The sequence below is a fragment of the Pelobates fuscus genome, chromosome 13 (assembly GCF_036172605.1).
Source record: "Pelobates fuscus isolate aPelFus1 chromosome 13, aPelFus1.pri, whole genome shotgun sequence".
Taxonomy (NCBI): Eukaryota; Metazoa; Chordata; class Amphibia; order Anura; family Pelobatidae; genus Pelobates; species Pelobates fuscus.
Window position 1 is genome coordinate 91,755,782 of NC_086329.1, and position 16,229 is coordinate 91,772,010.

A 16,229-nucleotide genomic window follows, 5' to 3' on the forward strand; every position below is an offset into this window, starting at 1 on the left:
AAACTTGCCAGGACGCGCAGGTCAATTTCGATCAATTAAAGTATTTCTAGTATAATGTAACACTGTTTAATACACCAATTCTATCTACTCATGTTTCAAGAGCTAAGGAGCACTGGGAAGAGATTAGCATAGATAGTTTGTGAGCACCTCCCTCCATCCCCTCACCAGTCCGTCCTGGGCAGTGAGGAGCATTTCTCTGTAACCCCCTTGGATCCGTCTTAAGGAGGTCCAAGAATAGGACTGCAGTCGTCTTCAATACCATCACATACAAGGTGTCTTAACGTAGGGGGTTACAGGTCAGAGGCAAGGGAGGTCAACATCCCTAGAGCTCTGTAAAAATGTTCCTGGTGCTCACGGCTGTCAACCCGAGACCCCATCACGCTGTGACCCCCTTCTCCTCCCTCCTTTTGCGCCCTACTCTCCTCGGGTTTCATATGTCAGCAACCTCTGAAAGTCAATATTGTAGGCAGTCATCAGCCAATGTGTCCAAATATCTACGTATAATTGGGATCAGTCCTGTGCTATGTAAATCAATTCTTCCAGTCGTATTAAAGGAAAACTCCAGTGCCAGGAAAACAATCCGTTTTCCTGGCACTGGAGGTTCCCTCTCCCTCCCACCCCCCAATCCCCAGTTGCTGAAGGGGTGGAAACCCCTTCAGTCACTTACGTGAGGCAGCGACGATGTCCCTCGTCACTGCCTCCTCCTCCGTGCCGCTCCTCCTACTTTCTACGTCGGCCGGTGGGCGAGACTGATCCCGCCCACTGGCTGAGGAGACCTAATGCGCATGCGCGGCAATGCCGCGCATGCGCATTAGCGCTCCCCATAGGAAAGCATTGAAAAAGATTTTCAATGCTTTCCTATGAGGAAATGAGCGATGCTGGAGGTCCTATGAGTCAGGAAGTGACCTCTAGTGGCTGTCTAGTAGACAGCCACTAGAGGTGAAGTTAACCCTGCAAGGTAATTATTGCAGTTTATAAAAAACTGCAATAATTACACTTGCAGGGTTAAGAGTAGTGGGAGTTGGCACCCAGACCACTCCAATGGGCAGAAGTGGTCTGGGTGCCTGGTGCCAGACAGTAAGAGGTGGCGGTATATCCTGTTTCCAGTATAGGGGGACGACCTGTTTTGACATATTTAAGATCCGAATTGCCAGAGATTTCTTATATTTAGCAGTCGGTGAAAAAGTATGGTGTAGGAGAAATGGGGCAGGCCGGAAGGGAGGGGGGTTGTCAGAAAACTTCCGGAGAAGCTTCACATTTTAAATAAAAAATAAAAGCATGAATTTCTTGCAATTTTCTTTAACCCCTTAAGGACCAAACTTCTGAAATAAAAGGGAATCATGACATGTCACACATGTCATGTGTCCTTAAGGGGTTAAACAAGCTAGGGTAAGCAGTCACGTCCAGCTGACTTTTCTACAGCCGCAAGCATGTACACAACAGTCTCCACAGGGTTGTGCTGGGACAAAAATTTGGCCCTGGCATTTGAAAGCTGAGCAGCCCAATACGTGGGTGGGAGACATAACACGCACACTTTACAAAATGGGCATGTCAATTTAATGCCCCTACAGGGCAGGTCATGCCCTGGAATAGGGAAAATGCCCTGAGTTGTTTAGTACAGTGCGAGAGATGCTTGCTCTGCGTTTGTTGGTGACTTGTCTCTGCTGTCCCCAAAAGTGCAATATTAGGAAACAAAAGAGGGACAGATCTGGGAGACAGTGTTGGGCATGTGTTTATGGAGCTTGCCTGTGATTTTGTATGTGTGTGGAGGCTGGCTGGCTGCGTGTATAGAGGGAGGCTGCTTGTGGTGTTTTGTGTACCTGTATGTGGGTAGACTTCTTGTGAGGTTTTGTGTGTGGGAGTAGCTGTATGTGGGGTTGCAGTATGTGGGTAGTAGGCTGTTTGAGTTGTGTGTGGTGGAGGCTGCTTGTGAGGTTGTGTGTCTGTGAATAGGTCAGTTTGCAGTGTAGTGTGTCTTTGTGTGGAGTTTAGGGGCTGTAGTGGACGTGTGGGGGGATTAAGAGCTGTGATTTGTGGGACTGTCAGTGGCATGTGTTGGGGGATAGAGCAGTGGTAGATATGTGGGTGGCTAGGGGCTTTGGTAAGTGGGTGGGTATGGGCTGAGGGGGAATACTGACTGGGGGGATAGGGAATGTAGTGGGGGGTAGGAGGAGAAAAAGGCTGAGGGGCAAGTGTAAAAACAGAAGAAAAAACATTTTTAATAAAAATAAATAAATAAAAACAACAAGTGTGTTCCACCTCCCTTTGGCTTACTTTGGGCCAGGGAGGGGGAATACTGATCCCTGGTCTGGTGGTCCGGTGTGAGATGCTGCTTGTCTGACATTTCCTTCCAGCCAGAGCAGGGGAATGTATGAGAGCGTTTCCATGGTAACCCAGCAGAAGTAGGACTTGATCAGGGCAGCTTGCCCGGTGAGGGAGATCTTTGATCGCACCATCGGTCGTGGAGCCCCGTCTCAAGTGCCGGTTCTACAGGGGGAGATCCCTTAATCTCTCCCTTGGCCTCAGGTATCTATCCCGAATATGGCGCACTTATGGCTCACAGGCCTCTGCATGCTGGCTGTGGCAAAGGCCATAGGCAGTCACTGGTTACTTACCTGCTTGTGGTGAGATCTCATGCTTTCGGTGCCAAAGTGTGGTGGAATCTCGGTAAAAATAAATTTAGTAGGCCGAGATTACCACGTGGCATGTGTACGTGCATATGCTGACGTATCGATCAGTTGGTTGCACGAGGCAAGATACGATCAGTAGTGTACGGAGCATGTGCAAGAATACAGGATATAGTATTCCCCTCCTCCATTGTGCTGGACAAGCCATGCGGTCAAGCAGGAAGTTAATTCTTACTTGTATTGATTGGTCAAGAGAATGTGCGGGTGGAGCTTAATATGGGAGGAGTTATGTGCCTATATAAGGAGCCTGCACTATTGTCCGGGGCTCAGAACTTGCTGTATTTTGGTGACATTAGTCCCTCTGAGTCCCGATCGGTGATCCAATAAAGAATCTCTTCCTTCCTGAAGAAACCTGTGTCCATCTCTCTGTGCTTTGCTTCCGTCAGTTTCTCCGGTATCAAAAGTAGTGAGCAATGTTCCTAAATGGCAGAGAATTGAGCCGTGAGACTGCACTGGCATGATCTATACACCAAAATCACCTCATTAAATTAAAGTTGTTTTGGTGACTACAGTGTCTCTTTAATTTACATAAACAAAAAGTGATTTGTAAATTAAAAAACATGTTTGTTTGTTTTTTACTCTCCTATACTATAGTAATAAAGGTTCCAGTACTCTCCTGTACTATAGGAATAAAGGTTCCGGTACTCTTCTATATTATAATAATAAAAGTTCCGATACTCTCCTGTACTATAGGAATAAAGGTTCCGGTACTCTCCTATACTATAGGAATAAAGGTTCCGGTACTCTCCTATATTATAGTAATAAAGGTTCCAGTACTCTCCTGCAGGGCCGGACTGGGAAAAAAATTCGGCCCGGGCATTTTTTTATCACAGCGGCCCACTAAGAAGAGGGCGGGGCAGAGAGAGTGTGTTTTGTCATCATTAATGACAAACACGCCCCCTCTCAAAGTGAGCATGTTGGTTCAATGCTCTTCCAGGGCAGACCATGCGCAGAGCTCTGCTGAAGAGCTCTAGCATGAGAAAAAAGCCCTGTATTTGTTCTGCACAGCGCAAGCAAATTTAATAACATGCTTGCACTGTGTTTCCTTGCAACTTGTCTCTGGTGTCTCTATAAATGGATACCAGGAGACAAAAATGCCAGGAAAGAGTATTGTGCATGTTTTGGAGCCTGCCATTGTGTGTGTGCAGAGTGAGCTGATTGTGGTGTGGTATTGTGTTATAAGGTCGGTTTTAGTCGTGTTGTGTTTGTGGTGTAATGTAATGCATATGTGGCTAGGGGCTGAAGAGAATGTGTGTATAGGGGATGTAGCAAGAGTGTGCATACAGGCTATAGTTTGTGTGTGTGAATATTATATATATATATACTGTGTATATATATATATATATATATATATATATATTATATAAATATGTTTGGAAGTATTGTGTATGTGTGTGGTGCAGTGTGTCGGGGGGGGTTCTGTGTGTATGTGAGGTGTGTGAGGGTGCTGTGTGTGATTTATTTGTGTGAGGGTGCTGTGTATGATGTGTGTGAGAGTACTGTGTGTGATGTGTGTGTGAGAGTGCTGTGTGTGATGTGTGTGTGAGAGTGCTGTGTGAGAGTGCTGTGTGTGATGTGTGTGTGAGAGTGCTATGTGTGATGTGTGTGAGAGAGTGCTGTGTGTGTGAGAGTGCTGTGTGTGAGTGCTGTGTGTGAGAGTGCTGTGTGTGAGAGTGCTGTGTGTGAGAGTGCTGTGTGTGAGAGTGCTGTGTGTGTGTGAGAGTGCTGTGTGTGTGAGAGAGTGCTGTGTGTGTGAGAGAGTGCTGTGTGTGTGAGAGAGTGCTGTGTGTGTGTGAGAGTGCTGTGTGTGAGAGTGCTGTGTGTGAGAGTGCTGTGTGTGAGAGTGCTGTGTGTGAGAGTGCTGTGTGTGAGTGCTGTGTGTGTGAGAGTGCTGTGTGTGATGTGTATGTTAGAGTGCTGTGTGTGAGAGTGCTGTGGATGATGGGTGTGAGAGTGCTGTGGATGATGGGTGTGAGAGTGCTGTGTGTGATGTGTATGTTAGAGGGCTGTGTGTGAGAGTGCTGTGGAGTGTGGATGATGGGTGTGAGAGTGCTGTGTGTGATGTGTATGTTAGAGGGCTGTGTGTGAGAGTGCTGTGGAGTGTGGATGATGGGTGTGAGAGTGCTGTGTGTGATGTGTATGTTAGAGTGCTGTGTGTGAGAGTGCTGTGGATGATGGGTGTGAGAGTGCTGTGTGTGAGAGTGCTGTGTGTGAGAGTGCTGTGGATGATGGGTGTGAGAGTGCTGTGTGTGATGTGTATGTTAGAGTGCTGTGGATGATGGGTGTGAGAGTGGTGTGTGTGTTTGGGAGGGTATATAAAAACAAAAAACAAGTAGGCATTATGTCCCCCCCTCCCTTCTTACCTTTTAGCCTGGGAGGGGGGGACCGGCATGCTGGTATCTGGGAGGGGGGTACCGGCACGGTGACACCATCCCTGGTGGTCCAGTGGGTGAGTGAACTCTAGCCTGCGGGCTAGAGTTCACTCTCGCGAGATCCGGTCGTTGCCATGGCAACGCTCCGGATCTCGCGAGAGGAACCCGGCGGAGCTGCAAGGTAGAGCTCCGCCGGGTCCTCTCCTGGCTCCCTCGCTCTCTCCCTGCTGGCGGCCGGAATATACTGTATGTGGGCCGGTGAGGGAGATCTTTGATCTCCCCACCGGCCCATCATTGAAACCAGCGGGGCCGGCGCTCGGATAGCGCTGGCCCTGCAGGGGCCGGCCGGGGAGATCCTGGGACTTCCCCTGCCGGCCTCGGCCCCACGGCCATCGCGGCCCGCCGGGCATTTGCCCGGTGTGCCCGATGGCCAGTCCGGGCCTGCTCTCCTGTACTATAGGAATAAAGGTTCCGGTACTCTTCTATATTATAGTAATAAAAGTTCCGCTATTCTCCTATACTATAGGAATAAAGGTTCCGGTACTCTTCTATATTATAGTAATAAAAGTTCCGCTATTCTCCTATATTATAGTAATAAAGGTTCCGCTACTCTCCTATACTATACTAATAAAGGTTCCGGTACTCTCCTATACTATAAGAATAAAGGTTCCTTTTAGTATTCATTTTAGTTCATTTTAGTATTTTGCTGCAGCTGACCAGGTAGTTATTTCTGGCAGTAATCTTTTAATATCACAATTCTCTCATTGGTATTCATACCCCCTGCACTTTGACTGACTATTAATAAATACTCTAAACTATAGCTTTTATTTTTTTATGTATAGGTATCCCCCCAATCACATCCCCACAGCCTTGCTCCTAGGGCAGTCCCACGGGCTATAGGGTAATATCACATGTTTAGTAACGTTGCTGGGGTAGGGTGTGTCAGCACAGAGTGAAATCACCGCATAAACTTGTTAATTCCAGGGTTTGTGTAAGATTAGCCAGCAGCCAGAGCTGTCACATGGATAATGTGGCTCAAGGACTACATTTCCCGTGATGCTCCGCGCCGAGCAGAGCGGATATCCGGCGCAGTCGCTGGCTGACGTGTCCTTACTGGCGGGGTAAGAGTAGCTGCTGGAGCTGGGACAGTCAGTGAGCTGGATACCGGCACGGTGAGAGCGGGGGTGGCAGGGCTCTGCTATGGAGGGGGACACCAAAGGGTGATGGGGGGGGCAAGGAACTGATATATAGGGACAGAGTGGGACAGTGAGCCACAGGGGACAGTTATTGGTGTTACACCTCCGCCAGGGCCTGCAGGAGCTCTGTTACAATGTATCTATTAATGGAGTCCACCCTGGTGGTCTCTGTATTATGTGGGTGGAGGGGTTTGTAGAGTATGCTTTGAGGGGGTCAGCCATTGTTCCATTCTTTGACAGACAGCCCAGGGGTTCTCCAGTTTATATGTATAACATGTCACTCAGATACTGCTTCATTCATAGCTTTACAAAGGAGTTTGTCATGTGGAGATATTGAGATTTCTTTAGAAGGCAGTCGTGGTATCTCCTCTATTAGTGACTGTATGAACTAAAAAAAAAAAAAAAAAATGATGTGTATCTTTCATAATTTTTTTAACTTAAATTATTTTCTTAAATAGTTAAAATCTTTTTAGTTCTATGGTTTCTTATTTTGTTTTTTGTTTTCCAAGTTGAACAGTCAATAGTCACTGTATAATAGTACACTTAGGTTTGAATCACCCCCAGGTGGTGAGTGTAAAGCACAAGAGCTGATAACAACATTGGCCGTCCTAGAGTGACACATCAGCGTTACAATGGAATGATGCTGCAGAGCAAGGGGGGGTCCACACTTAAAATCTCAGTTTTTGGAATATAATTCCTTTTATTCTAATAGAAGCCTGGGTCCATTATTGGACACCAATGCTGTAAACTATCGAGAATTCTTAGACGCTTTTATGTGTTGCTTCGACCCTCAAACACACACCTTCTTATTTGAGGAATGCTAACATTTTATGCAGACCTGTAATAACATTCTGGCTGTGTTTATTTGTGATTTTTCTTGCAGATGAAGTTCTTGTTTCTCGCGTTTTTGGGTCTCCTGGTAGTTGTCCAGTGTGAAGAAGGAGCCAGGTTACTGGCTTCAAAGTCTCTTCTCAATAGATATGCTGTAGAAGGGAAAGACTTGACTCTGCAATATAATATCTACAATGTAGGATCCAGGTATGGACAATTTATTATTTATAACAACTGCAATCCTAACACAGAAAATTGTCAGATTTATATATTTTTTGTGCTAATCATGTGGGGAACATGAAGCAATCATGTAGTGACCTTGTTATGATTCATTTAGATCTCTTACTCTAGGAGAGGGTTCTTCAAACTCTGGTCCTCCCAGATGTTGCTGAACTACAACACCCATGGTTCTTTGATGGAAGTAAATTGCTAGAGAATCATGGGAGTCATAGATATTACTTTGCTGCAGAGGGATTTAGATAGACTGGAGGACTGGGCACTCAAATGCCAGATGAAATTTAATGTTGAAAAATGCAAAGTTATGCACTTCTGCGTAAAGAATACACAAGCAACGTATACCCTTAATGGAAGCGAATTAGGGATAACCACACACGAAAAGGACTTGGGAATTGTTATAGGCAACAAACTATGCAACAATGTGCAATGTCAATCAGCAGTGGCCAAGGCCAGTAGGGTATTGTCATGCATGAAAAAGGGCATTCATTCTCGAGACGAGAATATCATTTTGCCTCTTTATAAATCACTGGTAAGACCACACATTGAATATGCTGTGCAATTTTGGCCACCTGTTCTAAAGAAGGATATTATGGCACTAGAAAAAGTGCAGAGGCGGGCTACAAAATTAATAAAAGGAATAGAACATATCAGCTATGAAGAAAGGTTAACAAATTTAAACCTATTTTAGTTTAGAAAAACGTCACCTGAGAGGGGATATGATAACATTATACAAATATATTCGGGGCCAATACAAACCATTGTGTGGAAATCTATTCACAAACCGGACTTTACATAGGACACGAGGCCATTCGTTTAGACTGGAAGAGAGAAGATTTCGTCTAAGGAAAGGTTTTTACTGTAAGAACAATCAGGATGTGGAATTCTCTGCCTGAATAATTGGTTTTATCAGAGTCCATACAGATGTTCAAACAGCAACTGGATGCAAAAACAGAATATTCAAGGATATAATCTTTCAATGTAGGGTAATAACTGCTTGATCCAAGGATAAATCTGACTGCCATTCTGGGGTCAAGAAGGAATTTTTTTCCTAGCTTGTTGCAAAATTGGAATTGCTTCAAACTGGGTTTTTTTGCCTTCTTTTGGATCAACAGCAAAAAACAGATGTGAGGAAGGCTGAACTTGCTGGACGCAAGTCTCTCTTCAGCTATGTAACTATATAGTTCAGCAACATCTGGAGGAGCACAGTTTGGAGAAGCCTGCTCTAGGATAAAGATTGGCAACGTTGGCATCCTGGGTGTATTTGAAATACTACACTACGCTCAACCAGTTTTTATATTGACTGCATCGTGGGAAATATAGTTTAGACCAGGCATAGGCAACCTTCGGCACTGCAGATGTTTTGAACCACACCTCCCATGATGCTTTGCCAGCATTATGGGTGTAAGAGCGTAATGGGGGAGGCATTCCACAACATCTGGAGTGCTGAAGGTTGCCTCCCACTGGTTTAGTCACTCCAGGGATATTTGCTAAAGTAAGAATTCAAAGTGATTTGTAAGGCCAGGGTAATTGATCAGGAAAAAATTGGCCCTCAACTTGAAAGTTCCTTTCAGTTCTTAATGTAGTAAATTACTCTGCTGATGTGACAAGAGGCGTGTTCTAGAAGGTTATAGATTGCTAGATAGTACACAAAGTTCTAGTGACCGTAGAATTTAGCAGGATTATTTGAAGGAGCGCTAGCATTCTGAATACAAAAAGTTTACTTACCTTTTTCCAGGGCTGCTTACCTTTACTCTCCCAGCAATGTCACGGAGTAGACAGAGCCTCTTCTGTGATGGGCCAGTCCAGTAGAGAGAATTGTGGACCTAATGCGCATGCGCAAGGGAGTGCAGAGCGTGCATTCAAACTTTTCCATGGGAAAGCATTGAATCAATGCTTTCCTATGAGGCTTCCGCAGCTCATGACAGAGTATTACTGTTTCGGTGCAGTTGAAGCACCTCGAGTGGCATTTTTGCTTAGTCACTAGAGCATTTAACCATGCAAGATCTGCAATATTATAGGACAGGGACACTGCACCCAGACCGCTTAATTGAGATGAAGTGCTCTGCGTGATTATAGTGTTCCTTTAAAGTTAGTTGTCGAGGATTCATAGTGAATTTAAAGTTAAATTAGCTCTCCTTCCAGTTTGACTCTTTTGGTCTAAAATTTGTAATTCTCTATGAATTCCTGACAATTTTCACATTTATAAATTGACCCTGTGTGCTAGAAGCATTCACATTAGGTCTTGGCATCTTCAGATTCAAATGTTAATGTTGCTGTGCTACCGTAATAGCACACTACATATTCTCAGTACAGCGATACATTCTTACAACTGTTCTAGATCACCTCATTTTTATTTAATTTTTTTGCTTTTATACACTGGGTACTGCATGCCATTAAAGGAACAATAACAACATGAGCTCATAGAAATCACAGGGGGCAGGAGTGGTACAGGCTTTTCTTGTCTTCTGGGTTTAAATAATTTTTCTATCCGTTTAATACCAAATTTGGTCCCCTGGCACCCAACACAACTTTCTCCTTGATGCTGTAGTATGAGGAATGTTTGTTGGTTGGCCTGTGATAGGCTGAGAGCATTATTTTACTTATCTTGTCCCAAAACCTCTTCTTCGTCTTTCTGTTTGCAGTGCTGCCTTGGAAGTGGAGCTGTCAGATGATTCCTTCCCTCCGGAAGACTTTGGAATAGTGTCCGGTATGCTGAATGTTAAATGGGACAGAATTGCACCGTATCTTTTTTCACTCTTTTCTTGAGTTTGTCTCTTGGAATGACTGGCATTTTAAGTGACTTTATGTAAAAGCATTCTGGAGCCCTGTAAGAGAATCTTAAATAGACAAACATGGAAAAGCTGTGATATTTTCTCTATTGGCTTTTTACTGGGCTGCTAGTAAAATACTGTTAAATTTATAACCACTAACTTCACTATTCTAGGTTGCGCTTAGCAGTAATAAATGTGTACTAGTCAGACAATACACCTACACCCCCTAAAAAGGTCCAAATTGTTATGTTGTGCCTTGTTCTTTTTACTAGTCTAAAGTAGGTCCTTGTGGGAAGTAACTTCTTACAAGATGGTCATTTTAGTAATAGCGGTTTTCCTCAACAAGTCAACATATGGAATAGGTAACGAAAACAAACACAAAATAGATCTCTGATAGTGTAGTAATTTCAATATGTGTCGTGTTTGTATAAAGAGAGACAGAAATGCACTCCGAAATAAAGAACTACCAACTAACTTAGGGCCAACAGCATGTAGTGATCCATTCCTCGCTTAGGAAATGGTAGAAATATACGCATTCAGACCAGGAAGCGTGGAGAGGTGTGATCTTGACCATAGATTGATAGGGCATCTCATAGGTGATATGTGGAGAGAAGTACCCAAATGAAATGCCGATAGTGTAGTATTTTAATATGTGATGGTCTAGGTGAAATAAGTCAAAGACACATTTCCAGTCAGTACTAAGAAACTAGAAACCAGCATGGAGTGGTATGATACTTTGATGGAAAACTATAATGTGGAGTGTCCCTTTATTTTGTAACTGTACCTGAAGTGCATAGTGCTCTTAGTATCTCAACGCTGTAGCTTGGCATCTGAAAGTATAATTCTGGCTATTGAGTCCTTAACCAGCACTTATGCAGTGCAAGCAACGTATCCCACACCGTGGTACTGAGACCACTGAAAGCTGGCTATTTTAACTTCACATCTGCCACAGTTGCCTACCTGGCCCAGGAAGGAGCACAAGTAGTGGTGAGTAATCTGATATATATTGGAAATATCTGAAATATTTTGATTAGGCATACTGTTAAAAAGGGCGCAAACACAGAAGTGACCTGGCATTCTATGGTAAAAGAAACAGAATATTCTGTCTGCAGTTTGGCAACGTCTTGGCATTAGCTGCCAAACTCTGGGTGTTTATAGGCCAATCATCCTGGGCTAACCCACCCCAGTTATTTTTGCTTATCATGTTATCCAAGCTGTGTGTTCCCCTCCCTCTCCCACCCATATACACACATTAACCGGTCACTACAACCACCATGGGCACATCTGCTTTTTGAAATGGTGATGGTGGTAGGAGCCTGGATGTGCAGTTTCTGGTTGAAAAACTACACCTCCAGTGTTATTGATAATTGTGTGACGGGGACTTTGGTTTGAGATAAGTAATACTTTATTTTTAAAACGATTGAGTGTTTCTTGAGGGTGAGGAATCAAATTAATAATAATGCCAATAGAGTATTAATGTGTTATACATAAAAAAATTGTGTTTTTTTTTTTTGTTTGTTTTTTATTATTTTTTTCTCTCCCATCTGCTGCTGATTGAGTGACTCCCTAAATTAGTCATCTGTTGTATATGAGCTGTTCTCGATCTGGTTGTTCTGTCCAATTTTACTGTGTATAAACAGTGCTTTTTGTTACAGGTTGGTTACACCAGTGCGCCTGGACAAGGAGGCATACTGGCCCAGCGTGAATTTGACCGGCGATTCTCTCCTCACTTTGTAAGTTTATATGGTTGATCCTGAGTCACCATTCAGAATCAGAAAAGCTTTAGAATGTTGGTGGAAGTGGGAGATGGCAATTTAGGGTCCTTTTGCTGAGTTGCCACTACTGAGCCCTCATCAGATTCTGGCAAGCAACACTATATCTCTGGTTCTGTACTCAAGTTTGATAGTATGAAATTAAGCTTTATGCAATAGACAAGCATTCTTCTTGCAAATGTACAGTAACATGCCATGGATATAATTTGATTTTAAGAATTGTCAGAAGTATGAACACTGTTATTTTAACTAGTGGTAAGGCTAACCATATGCACGGTAGTCTTAAAGTATCTGACTTGGTCAAGGCATTATTAGTATTAGTTGTAATAGTATTCATATAAGGCTAGCATATTCCATAGCGTTTTACCCTATTAGTGGTAGAGATTTAACAATAAATGAGACCATTACAAAAACTTAAGGTAACAATAGGTTGAAGCGGACCCTGCTCAAATCAGCTTACAGTCTAGAGGACGTGGGGTATAAAACACAATAGGACAGGAAATAACATTATTTTCGGTTCCTATCAAATCGTTGAGATGAGACTCTCAAATCACAAAGTGATGTCTAGGTATTGATTTCCACATGGGTAACTTACAGAGTTGCTTTTACTGCTGAAACTTTTAGCAGTGAAACACATTTTTATAATTAGGTTAATATTTAATAAATTGGAGGGCCGTGTTTAGTTTGTATCCTACAGTGATACGTTTTGGACCATTTTGACATCTCCAATAAACAAGTCCTTTTTCTCTTCCCTTCCTTTACCGCTTTCTCAGCTGGACTGGGCAGCATTTGGGGTGATGACACTTCCATCCATCGGAATCCCTCTCTTGCTGTGGTACTCCAGCAAAAGAAAGTACGACACCCCAAAACCGAAAAAGAACTGAAGAAAATCCATGAATGAAGATCTCTGTCTGACCTACATGAACAGCTGCCTACCATGTGGGGTGTCTGCCTCGTTCCACTGAACTATAATCTGGAGACCCTCATCCACCTCCTTGGACTGTTTCTCTGGGATTATGCAGCAGCCAAAGCTAAACCGAAAACCAAACCATCAGTGTATTGTCCTGGAAGCACTGGGCAGTCACTGTGATCTCAATATCCTGAAACAGACTTTCTAAAAAGTGAACAATACCAGATTGGCATTGTTCTAAATGATGGAGAGGGCATTTTTTAACATGCATCTCTTACTGAATTTGGATATGTGGAGGCATTCTGCATATTTATTTTAGCCCAGTATCAACTAGCTGTGCAAAGTCCTAACAGTGCTGCTATGACTTTCAGGCCACTTGAAAACGCAGCAATCGATTTCGACATCATTTTAGTCCCAACATATAAATTCTCCTAAAATGTAGGCTTTATTTTTCCATTTTCCTAATTGAATGATTCTCCCGTCGCCCTGCGTTCATGAGTAGTTTTTATTTTTCTCCGTTAAGTTAGTGATATGATCTCCATTCAGACGTATTGCCTCCTGTACAACTGCGTGGGTGAATGGGCCAAATAAAGGGACAGGTTTTCTAATAAAATCCAACTGGAACGAACGTTGCGAGTGTTGTCTTCATTTAGATTTGGGGTTCTTTTCTGTGATCTCCTTGCAATTCTACTTTCTGTTTGCCAAAATAGTTTTTCTGTGTTTATTTGTGTGCAGCTGCTTATTTGCCAGTGCTAGGCTTGGTTTAATGGATTATATGAAGAAAAAGTTCACATGGAAAAAACCCCACTGTTACAACGGATCAATGCCCACACGGAATAATATGCACATATTGTAATATAGAGTTAGACAAATTATCTCATTAAATTATACTTTAAACTGTGTTATTTTGGCAGTAATTTTGCAGTTTACTTCTCAATTCCCTCTTTCACGAATAAAGCCCAAAGTCCCTCCAATGTTTCATCACACCCACTCAGACATGGGCGCATACACAGCAAGACTAGTGCTAATCAAAGACGTTAATCAAACGCTAACGAGCTGTTCTTCTGGAATGGAAGGTATTAAAATAATTCCCAATATTGGTTATCTATTCTGTCTGCCTAGTCCTATATGTTATTAGGGTAGCTTTGAATTTACTGTATTTCTAAAGCTGCCTTTTAAGTATTCTCATGTGTGCTGATTCTGTCTCCACAAGCATACTCCTATTCTTAGCAGGATTGACCAAATAATGGGTTCTGCATTGCTAAATCTAACGTAAGTCTGTCGGCCACAGAATGTGATCGCTGTAGTTAATTCATTATCGAGAAATGTTGTTCTAAAATCAGAAAAATAGGTGGTTACTCGGTACTGCTTAGCTGCATGATTGTGCTTTGTTTCACTTTGCACAAATGTCATTTTATACCTCAATAAAACAAATTGGCCAAAAAAATTACAAGTAGCTTTGTGGGGAGGAGACAGTAAATGCTCTGCACAGGCAGAAGGGATGGAAACCTGAATAAAGGGGAGGGAACATAAAGCAGGTCAGAGGGAATGGGAGAGAAACCAATAGAGAAAAAAATTGATTTTAAAGGGACACTCCAGGCACCCAGACCACTTCTGCCCTTTGGAGTGGTCTGGGTGCCAACTCCCACTACCCTCAACCCTGCAACTGTAATTATTGCAGTTTTCATAAACTGCAATATTTACCTTGCAGGGTTAACTCCTCCTCTAGTGGCTGTCACTAGAGGGCACTTCCAGGCTTATAGCACACGAAAAGTGTGCTATAGCCTCGCTTGATGTCCTCATGCTATGTGGGGACCTCCAGCGTCGCTGAAATCCCCATAGGAAAGCTTTCCTGTGGGGAGGTCTAATGGAATGCCGCGCATGCGCATTAGGTCTCCCGCGGGGGAGGAGTGGGGGCAGACACTGAACCAGCGCCGAAGGACATAGGTGCTGGATACAGGTAAGTCACTGAAGGGGTTTTAACCCCCTCATCAACTTGGGATGAGGGGTGGGAGGTAAAGGGGACCTGCAGTGCCAGGAAAACGGTTTGTTTTCCTGGCACTGGAGAGTCCCTTTAAGGGAAGCTGGCTAATAGGGTGAAATTAAAATCATAGTAAGGGGATCTGGGCTATACCATGTTTCACAAGTGTAACTGTGGATTAAAAGTTTATTGTTAAAATGCAGTTCACTTTTATTTTCTCTACTTTTCCTTACATATACGCTTGAGCGCATTAAAGCCCTTGTCATACACAACTGACCTTTTTGTTTAGCATTGAATTAGTATACTTATAATACAGCTAATTTATTATTTAATTATCATCGATAAAATCGCAACACAAATTGTTGCATATAGATATGAAATGTTTAAACCCCTTAAGGACGGCGGGCGTGCAATGCTGTCCTTGGGGACCTGGCTTTAAACGCCGGCGGGCGGCATAGCACATACCCGCCATCCTATTTACTTACCCGCTCACAGGCGATTCCAGTGGGGGGGGGACTTACCTGGCAAACCAGGGAGTCCCCCTGCTGCCGTTCCGGCCCTCCCACGCGGATGGAATAGCTGTCCATAGCAGTGCCAGCAGGGGGAGTGCCTGCAATGACAGAGTCCCCCTGCTGCCTGAAATAAAGTTAAAAACTGTTTTTGAAATAAATTTTATATATATATATATATATATATATATGTATGTATGTATGCACGGTCTAAGTATTTTAATACATATTAATATCAAAATACACGTAGAATGATATTGATGAAATATATAATTATATTTCTGTATAAAATATGTAAATACATTAAAATAAATGTGTAATTTCGTTCTAACTGTATTTAAATATTGATACCAAAATACACACAGAACGAAATAATATATATCTCTATATACATAAGTGTGTGTATGTGTATGTGTATTTAAGTAATCTTTTAACATAATTATGTGATTTAATTAATTAAAATTTGATTGACGTGCCTGACAACCCAGACAGTGCAGAGAATTTAATTTGCTAGCACTATATTTAACCATGTAACGTCCTATGACACCCTAAAACCTGTACATGGGGGGGGGGGGGGGGGTTACTGTTTTACTCTGAAGACTTTGCTGAACACAAATATTAGTGTTTCAAAACACTATGATCCAACCACTTAACGCCCTCGGATTTCTCCACATATATGCAACTTAGGCACGTTGCCAACCAACCTCATGTTAAAGCGGCGGCCTGCAGGTCAATGACCTTTTACGAGAGTATGTGCTCAAAAGGGACTACACCCAAGGGATTGATAACGCTGTTGTATGCCCAACTCTGCGCAGAGACCACAGAATGGGGCAAACTGACTTACACTGACCAATGGGAACGAGACCCGGGCTAGACTTTAGAGGGTGTAGAGTGGCAGGAAATTTGGGAAGCAAACAAGAATACGTCGATGTGCGTGACACTACAGGAACAGTTGTGGAAAAC

General features: G+C 43.2%; 1 protein-coding gene across 1 annotated transcript; it reads left to right on the forward strand.

The window, feature by feature from the left end:
- The first annotated feature begins 6,136 nt into the window (after positions 1-6,136).
- On the forward strand, positions 6,137-13,404 carry SSR2 (signal sequence receptor subunit 2). Its single transcript, XM_063440155.1, has 6 exons — positions 6,137-6,231; positions 7,139-7,293; positions 9,966-10,064; positions 10,973-11,081; positions 11,750-11,827; positions 12,640-13,404. Exons 2-6 carry the CDS (start codon positions 7,139-7,141, stop codon positions 12,748-12,750), a joined length of 552 nt encoding a protein of 183 aa, XP_063296225.1. The 5' UTR covers positions 6,137-6,231; the 3' UTR covers positions 12,751-13,404.
- Positions 13,405-16,229: the final 2,825 nt, after the last annotated feature.

Bases quoted from the DNA above. Each gene is read 5' to 3' on its own strand.
- SSR2 (XM_063440155.1), top strand. From the start codon at position 7,139: ATGAAGTTCTTGTTTCTCGCGTTTTTGGGTCTCCTGGTAGTTGTCCAG. The intron at 10,065-10,972 runs GTATCTTTTTTC...GCACTTATGCAG, and splicing joins AAATGGGACAGAATTGCACC to TGCAAGCAACGTATCCCACA. The intron at 11,828-12,639 runs GTAAGTTTATAT...CCGCTTTCTCAG, and splicing joins GGCGATTCTCTCCTCACTTT to CTGGACTGGGCAGCATTTGG.